This window comes from Mesoplodon mirus (assembly GCF_964341445.2).
Source record: "Mesoplodon mirus genome assembly, chromosome: 11".
Taxonomy (NCBI): domain Eukaryota; kingdom Metazoa; phylum Chordata; class Mammalia; order Artiodactyla; family Ziphiidae; genus Mesoplodon; species Mesoplodon mirus.
The window spans coordinates 35,716,881-35,730,723 of record NC_138987.1 but is presented as its reverse complement, the minus strand read 5'-3'; the positions used below and the strand labels follow the sequence as shown (position 1 = coordinate 35,730,723).

Genomic DNA, 13,843 nt, shown 5'->3' with positions numbered 1-13,843 from the left:
CGCCCCCACCCCGACCATACACTCACCCAGACTAAGATTTGTCTCAGTCAGTAGTGTACCCTTGGCCCTGACCTGTGCCCCTCAGCCCTCCCCCTTTCCAATGCACAGCCCCTCCCCTGCCACACCCCACAATTCCCTGCATACCCCAGGATCATTGCAGTTCTGGCCTCCAGCTCTGGGGTCCAGAGCCCAGCACCCTCCCCTCTCCCTGGAGATTTTGGGTCCTGCAGAGGGTCACCGCCGCCTCGGGGCTCCAGAGACCCCAGTGAGGGAAAGCAAGGCCTCCCAGAGAGCTTCAAAAAGGAAACATGTCTGGACCCCATGCCCAGAAATTCAGAATTAGCCAGTCTGCAGGGGATCCAGGCTTCAATGTTTCTTTAAGACTCCACAGTGACCCTAACGTGGAGCAAGATTTAGAAGCGGTACTCAAGGCGACTGCTGGGAGCTGGTCAGAAACGGGGAGCAGGGCCCAGGCCTGAGGAATGAGTGAGAGGACAGCCTGGCCCACGCAGGTCTCACCCCCGAGGTGCCTAGAGGTGGGAAAGTGCCTTCCCTGCTCAGCCGTGGCTCAGCTTAACAGGAGATTTCCCCATCTCACCTTGGGGTGTTCTGAGAGGCAGGCCAGGCGAGATGATCATCACCCCAGGGGACAGATGAGCGACTGGGACCCAGGACGGGGAGCCAAGGGTGGGCCTTCCACAAAGCAGGACCAGTGCCCCAAGAAGAGGACTCGGGGAGCTAAGGGGTTAAGGGTCACGGGGAACCCGAAGCAGCTCCACCAGGCAGGGGCATCAGCGGGCTTTGGGCTTTACGTTTGATTGACAGAATTTCATTTGCTCTCCTCCTCTCAGGGGCCCATCTGAGGAGTAAATCTGGGACCAGCTTCACAGAGCCCAGGCTGGATCGCAGAAAAGCCCTGATACTCCTGAAAGGCCTCTGCCCAGGGAAGGAAGCCTGAACCTCACCATTATACTCTCATGTTGGGCCCTCCCTGCTGGGGAGAGAGAACAGGCCAGAGAGTCCACCAGGCATCACACCTCACCCGGAATGGGCAAGTGGGATTCGGGGTGTGGCAAGGGGGTCACCAGCATCCTTGGGGAAGGGTCAGGAATGAGGGGGAAAAGGACCCCTCCCACCCCGAGCAGAGAAGGGAGCAGAAGCGGGCGCTGGCCAGCAGGTTGTTCTGTCAAGGGCAGAGGCACCAGTGTCCTCATCCAGGAGCCCTCCCCCTCTCCAAACTCCCTGCTCTCCAGGGATGAATATGGATCCTTCACCCTCCCCTGCTGGAGAAAGCTGGGCCCCAGGGGCCTGCAACAGATGGAGGGGATCAGAGTTGCCCGCATGGTGGGCAGTGTGTTCACAGCATGGGGTACCCCACCCACGCACAGCCTTGGGCATCTCACGGCCCTGTACCCCTGCCCCCCTGCAGGCCCACCTGCCTCATCTAGCACCTCTCAGCAGAGAGCCCACACAGCACTGTGGAAACAGGAAGAGAGGGACAGAGAGACAGAGACAGAGGGAAGGGAAGAGAGAGGCCCCTTCTGTCCAGTGTGGCTTTTCTGCAGACCCAGAGCACCCACTGCCACCCCCACCCCCATCCTGGCACAGCTGGGCCAAGGAGGGTAGGGGAGGAGGCGGGGAGTCGAAAGGGGAGCTGTGGGACCCCACACCTGGCTTCCTACCCTCCACAGCCACCCCTCCCTGCCCCAGGGGGTCTCAGGCCAAGTCACAGACGCCACAGGCACCACACCTCCTTGAGAGGAGGAACCGAGGGGTGGAAGGATGAGCGGGGACCCACCGGGATCGAGAGATGCCAGGCAGGCGGGCAGCGGGCGGGCAGCAGCGGGTGTCGGAGACTGCTGAGGGTAGCCAGACACGACCGGCTGGAGGCTCGTCCCTCTGTCCCTCTGTCCATCCAGGGCGGCTCCTCTCTGGGCGGTTCTGAGGCCAGGCGGGCGCTGTTAAAAAGCTTTTTATGTGTGTGTGTGTTAATCACATGATTGCCGTTCACCTGTATTTCGAACAAAGACAGCTCACTGTTTCAAGGCCCCGAACAACAGTCTGGGCACAGGGAAGAGAAGGGAGGCGGGGGGGGGGGGGGGGGGGGACGGGGAGGGAGGAGGGTTGGCAGCGCCGGGGGTGGCGTCGAGGAAAACTGGGGGGAGATTGTCCAAGGCCGGCGAGCGACAGAAAGAGAAAACCCTTATCAAACTCCTAATTCACTGGGCTCCGAGGGCCCAGACACACTGGCCCGATTGTCTGGCTGGTTGTGTGTGTGCGAGCGTGTGTGTGTGTGTGTGTGTGTGTTCCAGTGTCCGCTCCTCCCACCCCCAACATGCCTTCGCCTCGTGTGACTACCTCATTGTGTCCCACTACCCACCCCTCCACCCCCTTGGCCTTTCCCAAGCATGAGGCCTTGCCTAGGCCCCCTTCCCAGCCCCACTCTAGACAGGACTCCCCTGGGGTGGGCCTGGGGCCTCGCCCAGCTGCTGAGAAGCTCAGAACCATCCATGGGCGCCAGTGCGGCCCAGGCTCCATCTGTCCTCCACACACACCCTCACCTCTGCCTCGACACCCACCTTTTGAGAAGAGAGAGGGGCTGCAATCTTTGGAGGAGAGGCCTGAGAAAGCCTTAGATGATGAGCAGGACAGAAAAATGGAGGGCTCACCCTGCTGGGGAGGGGGTTGAGGGGAGAAGTGAGCAGAGAGGAGGAAGAGAGAGGCAGGGCAACTCCCCCCTCTTTCTCAGGGTTGTGGGGGGGACATCATGATAACCAGGATTGGGACTCACCCTACCAGGGTGGAGGGAGTTGGGTGCCAGGAAGTGGGGCCCCAGAGCCTTTCAGACCTACTCGGAGAGTACCCCCGCCCAGCTCACGCCCAGCCTCCTGCACGTTAGTCCTGTCTCTCTACCTTGAGCCAGCCCAGCCCTTGCGGTGCTGGGTGTCCAGTGAGAGGGGACCAGGGGTCAAGCTGGGGCATCTGCACTGGGCAGGGGGTGTGCAGTTTCTCCCCGCCTCACCAGGTATGGACCTGCAATCTTCCTCTCTTTCTGTTTAAGGTGAGAAAGAGAGGGCAGCCCCGGTGCGGGCAGGAGGTGGGGTGAGACAGGCTGGCACTCAACGAGAGGTCTTAAGTGAAGCGACACAGGCCAGTGCCCCACATGTGACAGAGGCTTCACCTGCCTTCTCCTCATTCCTCCCCAGTGCTCTGCCAACTGCCCATCCCTCCACCTGAGGGAGAGGTGGGGGGTCCCAGTTGAGCCCAATTTTCCTTCAAGCTACAGATTGTGACCCTGCCCACCTGCGTCCATTGGCTTTCCCGGCCTGACCACCCCACTCCTACACCTCCCAGGATGGGCCTGGGGCAGCAGCGCAGGGAGCGGGCGTGGGGGGGGGGGGCTGGCGGAGGAGCCCTGAGTGTTGGGGATGAAGGAAAGCGCTGGAGGCTCCACCTTCTGCCCTTCCCTCCCTCCCCTCCCCCTCCCCCTCTCCCCCTCCTTCCTTCCCCAGCCCTCGGCAGCAGCTCAGCGCTCAGTCAGTCTCAGGCTGTCCGGCCAGGGTGGTTGGTGGTGAGGATTCAGGCTCCGTCCTGACAAGGCCGTGGCCTGAAGCTCAGGGCCCCCAGCCCCTCCCTCCCAGCCCACCAGCGTCCCCCACCCAGCCCCGAGCTGGACCGCACACCTTGGGACACGGTTTTCCACTTCCTAAGGACGAGTCCCAGACTGGAGGAGAGGTCCGAGGTGAGTGAGTGCGCAGCCCGCTCCTCCCTTCCGGGGCCCAGGCCTGGGACCCTGCGGTGGGGCATGGGGTGGCGAGAGGCTGACACCCGCATCTGCCCCCCACCCAGCTCCTCCAGGCACCGTCGGGGCAGGCGGAAGGGAAGGAAAGGTGAGAGAAAAGGTGGGAAATTCCAGGAGCCAGGATTAGAGCAGAATAAAGAGTCCGTTTTTCTTCCTTTCCATCAACAAACCTCCACCCAAGAGGAGGTTTAAAAAAAAAAAAACCCAAACCCACCCACACCAAGAGACGGTTGGGACCAGGTGGCGGGAAGACACGGAGGCGGGAGCTAGGAGGCCGGCCGAGCCAGGGTCTGGCATGTGCGCGGGGCCCAGGGTCTGCGGTGGGTTTAGGGGGAGCCGGACAGACGCCACCTCGGGGCTGTGCCTGCGTCGCGTCCCGCGCCGCGCCGCGCCGCCGTCGGGGCTGCGCACACGCCTCCCATCGCACCCGTCTTCCCGTCCAGGTGGGCGTTGGACTCTTCGCGAGGACCCCGGCGGCGGGCCCCGGGGAGGCGGCCGAAGCGGCGGCGGCCGGGGGCGACATGGCGGAGGAGCAGGACCTGTCCGAGGTGGAGCTGAGCCCCGTGGGCTCCGAGGAGCCGCGCTGCCTGTCCCCGGGGAGCGCGCCCTCTCTGGGGCCCGACGGCGGCGGTGGAGGCGGCGGAGCGGGCCTGCGAGCCAGCCCGGGGCCCGGCGAGCTGGGCAAGGTCAAGAAGGAGCAGCAGGACGGCGAGGCGGACGATGACAAGTTCCCCGTGTGCATCCGCGAGGCCGTCAGCCAGGTGCTCAGCGGCTACGACTGGACGCTGGTGCCCATGCCCGTGCGCGTCAACGGCGCCAGCAAGAGCAAACCGCACGTCAAGCGGCCCATGAACGCCTTCATGGTGTGGGCGCAGGCAGCGCGCAGGAAGCTGGCGGACCAGTACCCGCACCTGCATAACGCCGAGCTCAGCAAGACGCTGGGCAAGCTCTGGAGGTGAGCGCCCCGACCCGCCTCCGGGGAGCTCCCGCGGGCCCTCTACCTGCGGGTGGATTCGGGCTGGACGGGCACTGCCTGAGCCTTTCTCCTGGGGCAGCCACCGCCTTGATGGTGGGACTGGAAAGCCAGCGGGGTGCATCGGACCCGCCCTTCCCCCAGTACCCCTTTGTGGTTGCGCTCGCTCGGATCTCCAGCGGCCTAGGCCCGGCTCCCCAGCCGGGGCAGCGGGCTGGAAGGCGCCCCCTCGCGGTTGGAATTCTGTCGGTGGCAGGCGCTCGGGCCTGGGTTTCTTGGGGCCAGAGTGAAGGCGGAAGGGAGGGAAGGCTGGTGGAGGACTCCACACCACAGGGCTCCACTAACCCCTATCCACAGGCAAGCCACTCAAGGGTGCCACTGCCGCCGGTCAGGGGGATTCGGGGGAAACGCTTGGGAAAGAACTGAAGGCCAGGCTGGAGAGGCAGGGAAACTGAGGCAGCCACGTGGAGGGCTGGGGTAGTGACATGGTGGGGGGGGGTGCAGACAAGGAATTCAGATCCGGGTCTTTAAAAGGGTGAGGGATGGAGAACTGCTGAGGACAAATCGGCCACTGCAGGATCTTGTCCTACCCCAGCTGCCTTCTCTGTGCCCTTCTGACCACCTTTCCTTCAGGCCGGGGGCTTCTTCTTCCCCCAGGGAAGGGGACACATGGAAAGAAGCCTCCCCCTCCCACCCGGCCCCAGAGCTGCCAGGCCCGTCTCTTCCCCTCCCTCCCTCTCCCAGTCCAGGCGCCATCTTCTTTTCCAGGGCCCCACCCAGAAGTGAGTAACCTCCTACCCCTCCAGCCCTAGACCTGAGAGCCCTGGCCAGGAGGAAACGTTGGTGCCTTGCCTACCCAGGGTCCCTCAGAGTCCCAGGTTCTCTGGAAGCAGCCCAAGCCTCTGGGGAAAACATCCCTCGAGGAGGAAGTCGGCCTCACCTCAGGTCTGGGGCTTAGGCTGGCCCCTTGGGAATATGTTGTTGACCAGGGCAACCCCGCCCCCCAAGAAGTCCTGGGCAGCTCAGAACGAGAGCAGGGGCTCCAGAAGATGTGCGTCTGCAGAGGTCACCTGATTCCCCACTGGACTGCCCAAGAGATAGGCCAGAGAGGCAAAGGGACCACCAAGGCCATGTAACGGCTTGTGGCAGAGCCAGGGCCAGAACCGAGGTCTCCTGACTCTTCGGCCATGGTCTTCCCACACACCATCCTTGGTGACAGAAGTGGGTCACGCCTCCACTCTAAGACACGGTCAGGAGGTGGTGAGGGTGAGGGCAGAGGAGAGCAGGAGCGAGGAACATCTGAGCTGCAGAAAGTTTGGGCTTTGTCAGAGGGGCCTGCCACCCTCCTGCTGCTGCCCTCCCCTTGCCGGCCCCAGCACAGTGCAGATTGGCCGAGAAGGCCAAAGGCTTAAGGTGGTGGAAGGAGCGGGAGGGCCCCCAAGAGACCTAGAGGAATTCCCATCCAGCCCCCTGGCCCTGTCCTTGGCCATGTGTTTGCTAAAGGCCTGGTGCTCCTTCCCGTCCTGCTCTCAGCACTCTGCTCACCCCAGCAGGCGCTGGGCTCAGTGGCCAACCTGCTGCATGGACTCAGAGGGTCTAACTCTGCCCAGGAGCAGAGGTCAAACCTAGCTCCTCTGCCCAAGGTCCATCCACACTGTGGCAGGGCTCAGCCAGGCCAGTACCCTTGGTGCCGTGGGACAGAGAAGAGCAAGTGAGAGACAGACAACCAGGAGGGAGACAGGCAGACAAAACAGGCCCTGGGGACCACAAGCAGACCACAGTGTGAGCCCAGTGAGGGCATCAGAGCAGGGATGGACACCCTGCTTCTCCCCCATGCCATTGCCAAGGATTTAAAATTGGACCCTCCATTGTCCCTGTCTGTCCCTGTTCCCTTAGCCCAGAACTCCAGGCATGGGCTCCCTCAGAAGGACTTGTTCCTGGCCGCCACTCAAGCTGTGCGCACAGGGGCCCAGGGTGCCCCCCAGGGGCCAACCTGGGGTGGGGCAATCAGGAAAGCAGGCACTGCTTACTCAGGACCCAACCCCAGACAATGGCAAGGATCAAAGGCTGCGCCAACAGGGGGCGGGCTACCTAGATCCTGGGTGGGGGCCCCAGGAAACATCTGTATATGCGCTGGGCTGGCCAGTCTCTCCAGGGGCTCCTCCTGAAATCCCCCCGCCCCCGGCCCAGGCTCATGACTCCCAGGCTGTCAGGAAGGGGTATGGTTATCTGGGCAGAACTGGAAATCAGGGGCCCTATACCTGAGAAGAGAAAGACATGCATACAGACTGTGTCGGGTGCTGGAAGGGGGTTGGGGTCAGACACACCAGCGTCCAGGTCCTGGCTCCTAAATGGCTGGGGGAGCGCCGACAGTCACGCTAACCTTCGGTGCCCGCCTGGGAAAGGACTGTTAGATGTTGTTCACGTGGTGCTGGGGGTATATAGGTTGACCTGCCTGGAGAGAATAATTACAGTAGGCTGGAGCCTCTCCCGACTCCCAGGTCCCTTCCCTGACAGAAGCAGGTGAAGTGGCAGCCAGTGCCCCACCGTGGAAGCCCCCCAGATGGGGTTCCAGTTTGGGTGGGGAACCAGCCTACCCCCTCCCCATCCCTATTCCAGACCTTGGAGACCCAGAGATGAAGTGAAGTGCAGATGAGTATGAGGTTTGTAGTTAGAGCTGTGGTGACTGAGGGCTGGCGCTGGAGTCAAGATTAAGTTTGGGATTGGATTTACGTGGTGGGGCAGGGCGGGTTGGGGGTCAGGAGAGAGCCTGAACAGAGCCAAGATTGAAGGTCTGGGTGCGGCTGGGTGGTTTGGGGGTGAGTAACCTCACCTTTAGCCTCAACCTTTAGCGTTGGGCTAAAGCTGGCCATCCCCCCACCCCGCCCCCGGGTTAGATTTCTATCGAGGTTAGGGTACTGCTGGGAACTAGCATGGGAGGTGCCAATGGGATGCAGTGTTGGAATCTTCCCTCTCTTCTGGCCTGTGCCCTGGCTCCATGCCCCCTGCCATTTTCTTGCTGATTCACATCCGGTTGCCAGCTGAACAGAGGGCACAGGGAAAGTTTGGGGTGGGAGAGGGAGTGCAGTGTCCCCAGACATCCTGGGAGCCTCTGTGCCGGGGCCACAGCTGGCTGAGGCGCCCTCACATGCAGCTTCTTCTCCCCTCACCACACACACACCATTGGGCCTGCCCCACCTACTCCCCTGGGCTGGCTGGGGTGGGGGAGTGGGCACAGCTGGGGTGAAAAAGGCTGCATCCCACTCCCTCACTCCTGAGGCCTTGGTCTGGGGTCTCCATCCCATCACTCAGCTAGAGGGACCCTTGGAAAGTGAAAGTTGCACTAGGGCTGGGCCGGGTGGCCTAGGGGGAGGGCAGCCAGGAGAGGCTAAGCTGCAGAGGAATGCCGCTGCCCGCTAGGAGGTGCCTGGTATGACCACCCCCTCCCATCCTGGGCAGGGAGGGCTCAGCCTTCTGCTGACTGGGTGAAGAGGGCGCCCACTGCGGGGGGCGGGGGGGGCGGGCAGCTGGAGAGAGAGGCCCTTTGGGCCAAAGGACAGAGCTGCTCCCACAGAGTCCCTTATGTCTCGGAGTCAGTCTGTGTTCCTTCCCCTGAGCCCCTCTTTGAGGTACCCCATCCTGCCCTCCTCACCCTGGAGCAGCCAAGCCCTGAACTCCCCCCACCCCAGCCCTGGCCTGAGGCTGGAGTACCGCTGCTTGAAGTGGGCAGGGGTACTGTCTTCAGGGGCTGCCTTCCATTGGCTGGGCTTGGACTGGGGAGAAGGTCTGTCTGCCCCTGTCCAGGGTCTCAGAAGAGAGTCTAGCTTCCTTTACCCTCTGTCACCCCCCTGGACAAGGAGATCTGATCTCCCCCAGGAGGCAGTGGCCCCTACATAGTAAGGGACACTCATATCCTGCCCCCTAGGCCCCACCACACTGGGATTCACAAAACTCCGGATTCTAGAGTTGAGGGGTTCCACGCCAGGTCCTCCTGTCCACCCACCACACAAGCAGCATTAGAACTGCACCTGTTTCTCAAGGTGCCAGTCCCCCATCCCCAGGTCTGGTGCACAGTGCTTCACAGCCATTATCTTGGCCAATCCCACACCTGGTAAAGTAGGTATTATCATCCCCGTTTTATAGGTGAAGAAACTAAGGCTCAGAGAAGTGACTTGCCCACGGTCACACAGCTAGTAAGTAGCAGACACTGGGCTCTTCCCCCTCACCATGCTGCTTCTGTTTGCACACCTCCAGTCCCAGGGAGCTCACCCCCTAACAAGGCAGCCAGCTCCACTGTCAAAGCAGACAGCTTTGACGATGAGAAAGATTTTCCCTTCCTTGAACTGAAGGAAGCTCTATGCCTCTTGTAAGCTCTATTCTAACTCCATCCTCAGGGGCTGCCAGGAGCAGCAAGCTGATTCCTCTCTCAGACTCCAGCCCCCGAGAGATTTGGGGCAGAGACCACTGCCCTCTGAGGCTGTGGTGCCTTGGGCTCACATCCTCCAGTCCATAAATCAAACGGCACAGCCCCCGGCCCGCTGGGCTCCCCATCCCGGGGCCTCATTTCTTCCAGGGCAGACACTCATGATGTCTCCCCCTCTGCTGCCTCCCCCAACCACCCCAGGCTGCTGAACGAGAGTGACAAGCGCCCCTTCATTGAGGAGGCCGAGCGGCTCCGGATGCAGCACAAGAAGGATCACCCAGATTACAAGTACCAGCCGCGGAGGCGGAAGAATGGGAAGGCAGCCCAGGGAGAGTCAGAGTGCCCGGGCGGGGAGGCCGAGCAGGGCAGTGCTGCAGCCATCCAGGCCCACTACAAGAGCGCCCACCTGGACCACCGGCACCCGGGCGAGGGCTCCCCGATGTCAGATGGAAACCCTGAGCACCCCTCGGGTGAGCACGGAGCTGGGAGCTTGGGTTGGGGGAGGCTGGGTGGTGGGGAGAGGCAAAGGCTGGATGGTTTGAGACCCGAGGCTCTGGGAAGGGCTGGCCGGGCTGGGTGGTTGCCCAGCTGGGGTGCAGGGGCCCAGAGGGAGCTCAGTGGGGACTCAGGTGTCAGGGGAGGCGGCTGGGCAAGAGGGCTCTGACCAGGACTGATAGAAGGGGCACTGCTTTGGGGTGAAGAGACCAGTTAAGGAGGCCATGGAGGCCAGTGGGGGAGTTACACCAAAGGAAAGTGGGACAGGACGATTCTGAGAAATGGGAGAGCAGATGAAGGGGAGATCACTGCCGCTTTCCCACCTCCCAGTCTGATGGGGGAGACACGGCATGTGACATTGAGCACGTGCCATGGATGAGCCAGACACAGGGTATCTATCCTGTTTCCTTCTCATTAATGATAATAACAGCTAACATTTATTGAGTACCTACTGTGTGCCAGGCACACATTCAACCACTCTAAACTGTGATGAGGCAGTCACACTGCCCGGGGTCAGAACTCAGCTGTGGCAAATTACTCTCATTTTACAGAGAGAAAACTCTACAGAAAACTGAGAGTAACTTGCCATACAGCTGAGGTCTAAGCCCAGGTGGTTTGGCTCCAGGGCCTCTGCTGGCACCACAGCTGCCTCACTTGTGTTCATAGCATACAGAACACCGTGCTTGGGGTCAGGCACGTTGGCAAGTCTCAGTGAGCAGAGCTCTGCCTTCAGAAGACACGCTCCGAGTACTCCTTTGTGCCAGACCTGGAAGCAGACACCAGGCACACAAACGAGAAGCCATGGTCCCTGGCCTCAGGAGCCCACTCTAGAGGGATGAAAACAACTGAATTAAGTACAGGATGAAACAAGTGCACACAAAGCCCATGAGCGGGCATGACCTCTAGGGAGGAGTCATCGACCTGTCCACCCAGTCGGTCTCCAAAAACACCCAGCTACCCACCAGACTCTGGTCAAGGAAAGCTTCCAGAAGGAGGCCATGTCTGAGCTGCTTGGTATCACCTTTGTTTTGCTAATAAGGAAACTGATGAGAAGATAGGGGGTCTGCCCAGGGTCACACAGTAAGTGACAGAGCCAGGATTCAAACTCAAAGTCTAGACACTCTGGCCAGCACAGGACTCAGCATTGCCTCTGGTCTGATGGAGGCACAGGCCTGCCCTTAAGGAGCGTCTGGTTCCCGAGACCATGAACATGTTCTCTCTCCAATGGGATCCTCAGTCCAGCCATTCCGCCCTCACACTCCTTTGGAGATTCAGGGACACAGACACACCAGAAGACCTTGGACCTTGTACAGAACAACCAGTTCACTGTATTACTGTGGGCCTGGGCTTTCTGTTCCCCTTCAACAGCTCAGTTACTCCTCAGTGAGACCTTCCCCACGTCCCCAGGGCAGAGTGAGCAGCTTCCTGCGCTGGTCCCCTGAGCCCCTCACACATCCCCTCATCACAGCACTTCGGATGCTGCCCTCTAGCCATGTGTGGGTCCCTGGATCTCCCCCAAGACTAGGAGCTTGTGCAGACAAGGACCCATTTGATTTACGTTTGTATCCCCTACGCCTGGCACAGTGCCTGGCACTTAGCAGTGCCCCCTAAGTGTTTGCTGAATGAATATGTGAATGAGCAAATGGACAGACAAAGGAACGGGGTAGAGCAGGTCACTTATCTCATTGCTCTCCTGAACAGGCAGGGAGAAAGCTGGAGGAACAATGGGACAGCGCAGTGTGTGATGGGAGTTGAGAGCATGGTCGGGGGCACTGGGTCACAGGGAAGGTTTCCTTGAATAAGGGACACTTGAGGTGGCCTTGGGAGGATGGAGGGGGTTGGAGGTGACACGTCGCTGTTCAGGGCCCAGGGCTGGAGGAGGCCCAGACAAGCCAGCAAAAGCGATGAGCGGGGGAGAGGTCAGCAGAGGGAGAGGCCAGCAGAGGCTGAGTGTGCTTAAGAGAGAACAGGCGAGCCCAGACCTACAGGCCAGACCCCATCGGGCTCAACAGTTAAGGAACAATGGGAGCAGGGAGGGAAGCTGACTTCAGCTGGTGTGAGGAAGGAAGAACTTTCCAATGGGAAGGGCTTCACAAAATGAAGCAGGCCTCTCCAGGAGGTGGGTGATGTGGGAGTCCTATTTTGGTAGGAGACAGGACTCATTCCTAAGATTGGGGAACTTCATAAATAACTGGAGATCAACCCAAGATCATTACATAATTACATGCCACCTCGGGCTGCCCAAACATGTAAAACTTACAGGGTCATGCAGTGACCAGTCCTCAGCCTCTGGAGGCATCTTGTCTGAAAGTGAACCATCAGAATCCAGCAGCCTCTGACCTCGGTTCCTGCTTCCTCTCTCTCTGTCTCCCTCCCCCGCAGGCCAGAGCCATGGCCCGCCCACCCCTCCAACCACCCCAAAGACAGAGCTGCAGTCGGGCAAGGCAGACCCCAAGCGGGATGGGCGCTCCATGGGGGAGGGCGGGAAGCCTCACATCGACTTCGGCAACGTGGACATCGGTGAGATCAGCCACGAGGTAATGTCCAACATGGAGACCTTTGATGTGGCTGAGTTGGACCAGTACCTGCCGCCCAACGGGCACCCGGGCCATGTGGGCAGCTACTCGGCAGCTGGCTATGGGCTGGGCAGCGCCCTGGCTGTGGCCAGTGGACACTCTGCCTGGATCTCCAAGCCTCCAGGTGTGGCTCTGCCCACGGTCTCGCCACCTGGTGTGGATGCCAAAGCCCAGGTGAAGACGGAGACCGCGGGGCCCCAGGGGCCCCCGCACTACACTGACCAGCCGTCCACCTCGCAGATCGCCTACACCTCCCTCAGTCTGCCCCACTATGGCTCCGCCTTCCCCTCCATCTCCCGCCCCCAGTTTGACTACTCTGACCATCAGCCCTCAGGACCCTATTATGGCCATTCAGGCCAGACCTCTGGCCTCTACTCGGCCTTCTCCTACATGGGGCCCTCACAGCGGCCCCTCTACACGGCCATCTCTGACCCCAGCCCCTCAGGGCCCCAGTCCCACAGCCCCACACACTGGGAGCAGCCAGTATATACGACGCTGTCCCGGCCTTAAAGAAGGCCCTGTCACCACCACCCTCGCCCTGCCCCTTCCCCCAGCCCTCGCGCCCTGTTCCTCGCCCATCTCAGGCCCGGTGGCGGCTGTGGAGGCAGCTGCAGAGGCTGACAGCTGAGGGAAGGCCTTCTGTCTGGCCCACTGCCTTTGATGACCCCACCCCGTCCTATCCAGACTCCAGCCCAGGCACAGCCCTGGGCTACTCGGCTGGGCAGAGGAGAAGGAGGTTGCTTGTTGCCCCAGACTGAAAAATGAGGGGCTGCACCTTCCCCCCAGAAATGACCCTCGATCCCAGGATCTGAGCAGGCCCCGCTCACCCTCCTCTGGGAGGAGGGGAAGCATCCAGGGTCGGATGGGAATTGGAGGCCTTGCCACTCCTGTGCCCATGTTTCCTCTTTCGTGGGCAATAAGGGGACTGACATAACCCGTGCCACCTGCGCCATGTGCCTAAGAGCAAGGCCAGCCAGAGACCTGCGTCAGTGCCTGCAGCAGGCCCCGTCTGCCCCTCGGGGGCTGAGGACAGTTCTGAATAGCCTCGAGGGAGAGGGGGTGGGGGGGAGCTCAGAGGGAGGTCTCCTCAACCCTTCAGTGCCCCCTCCCCTCCTGAACACAGGAAGGGATTGGCACAGAGGCCCCCAGATCCAATTTCATGCCAGTAACCTCATTCTTTGTCTAATGGAGGAAGAGGACCCAGGTCCTACTCCACTACAAGCTCCCAGACCTTGAGGCACATCCCAGGAGATGAGGAGGCAGGGACCCCAGGAAAGGATTCGGAGACAATTCACAGAGCCTTCCTCCCGGCTCCCCGCCAACTCCCTCTCCCCTCACCAGGCTCTGTGGCCCCTGCTCTGTCAGCCCCAACTCCTTGGGCTTCCCAGAGTTATAGGCTGCTCAGGCCCAAACCCTTGGCTCCAGGGGGAGACCCAGGGCCCAGCACCCAGGTTGCTGGCAGCAGGCTGAAGACACTAAACTCCTGACATGTACATTCTGCCCTGGCCTTTTGCCCTTTGCCTCCCAATGGTATTTGAATAAAGTATGTAGCTCTGTTCTGCCCCTATTTTCCT

The 13,843-nt window shown here is 61.0% G+C and overlaps 1 protein-coding gene across 1 annotated transcript; it reads left to right on the top strand.

The window, feature by feature from the left end:
- Window positions 1-4,013: 4,013 nt before the first annotated feature.
- On the top strand, window positions 4,014-12,779 carry SOX10 (SRY-box transcription factor 10; the record flags this gene model as incomplete). Its single annotated transcript, XM_082635978.1, has 3 exons — window positions 4,014-4,757; window positions 9,400-9,668; window positions 12,076-12,779. The coding sequence occupies exons 1-3, from the start codon at window positions 4,324-4,326 to the stop codon at window positions 12,777-12,779; spliced, it is 1,407 nt and encodes a 468-aa protein (XP_082492104.1). The 5' UTR covers window positions 4,014-4,323.
- Between the last annotated feature and the right edge of the window lie 1,064 nt (window positions 12,780-13,843).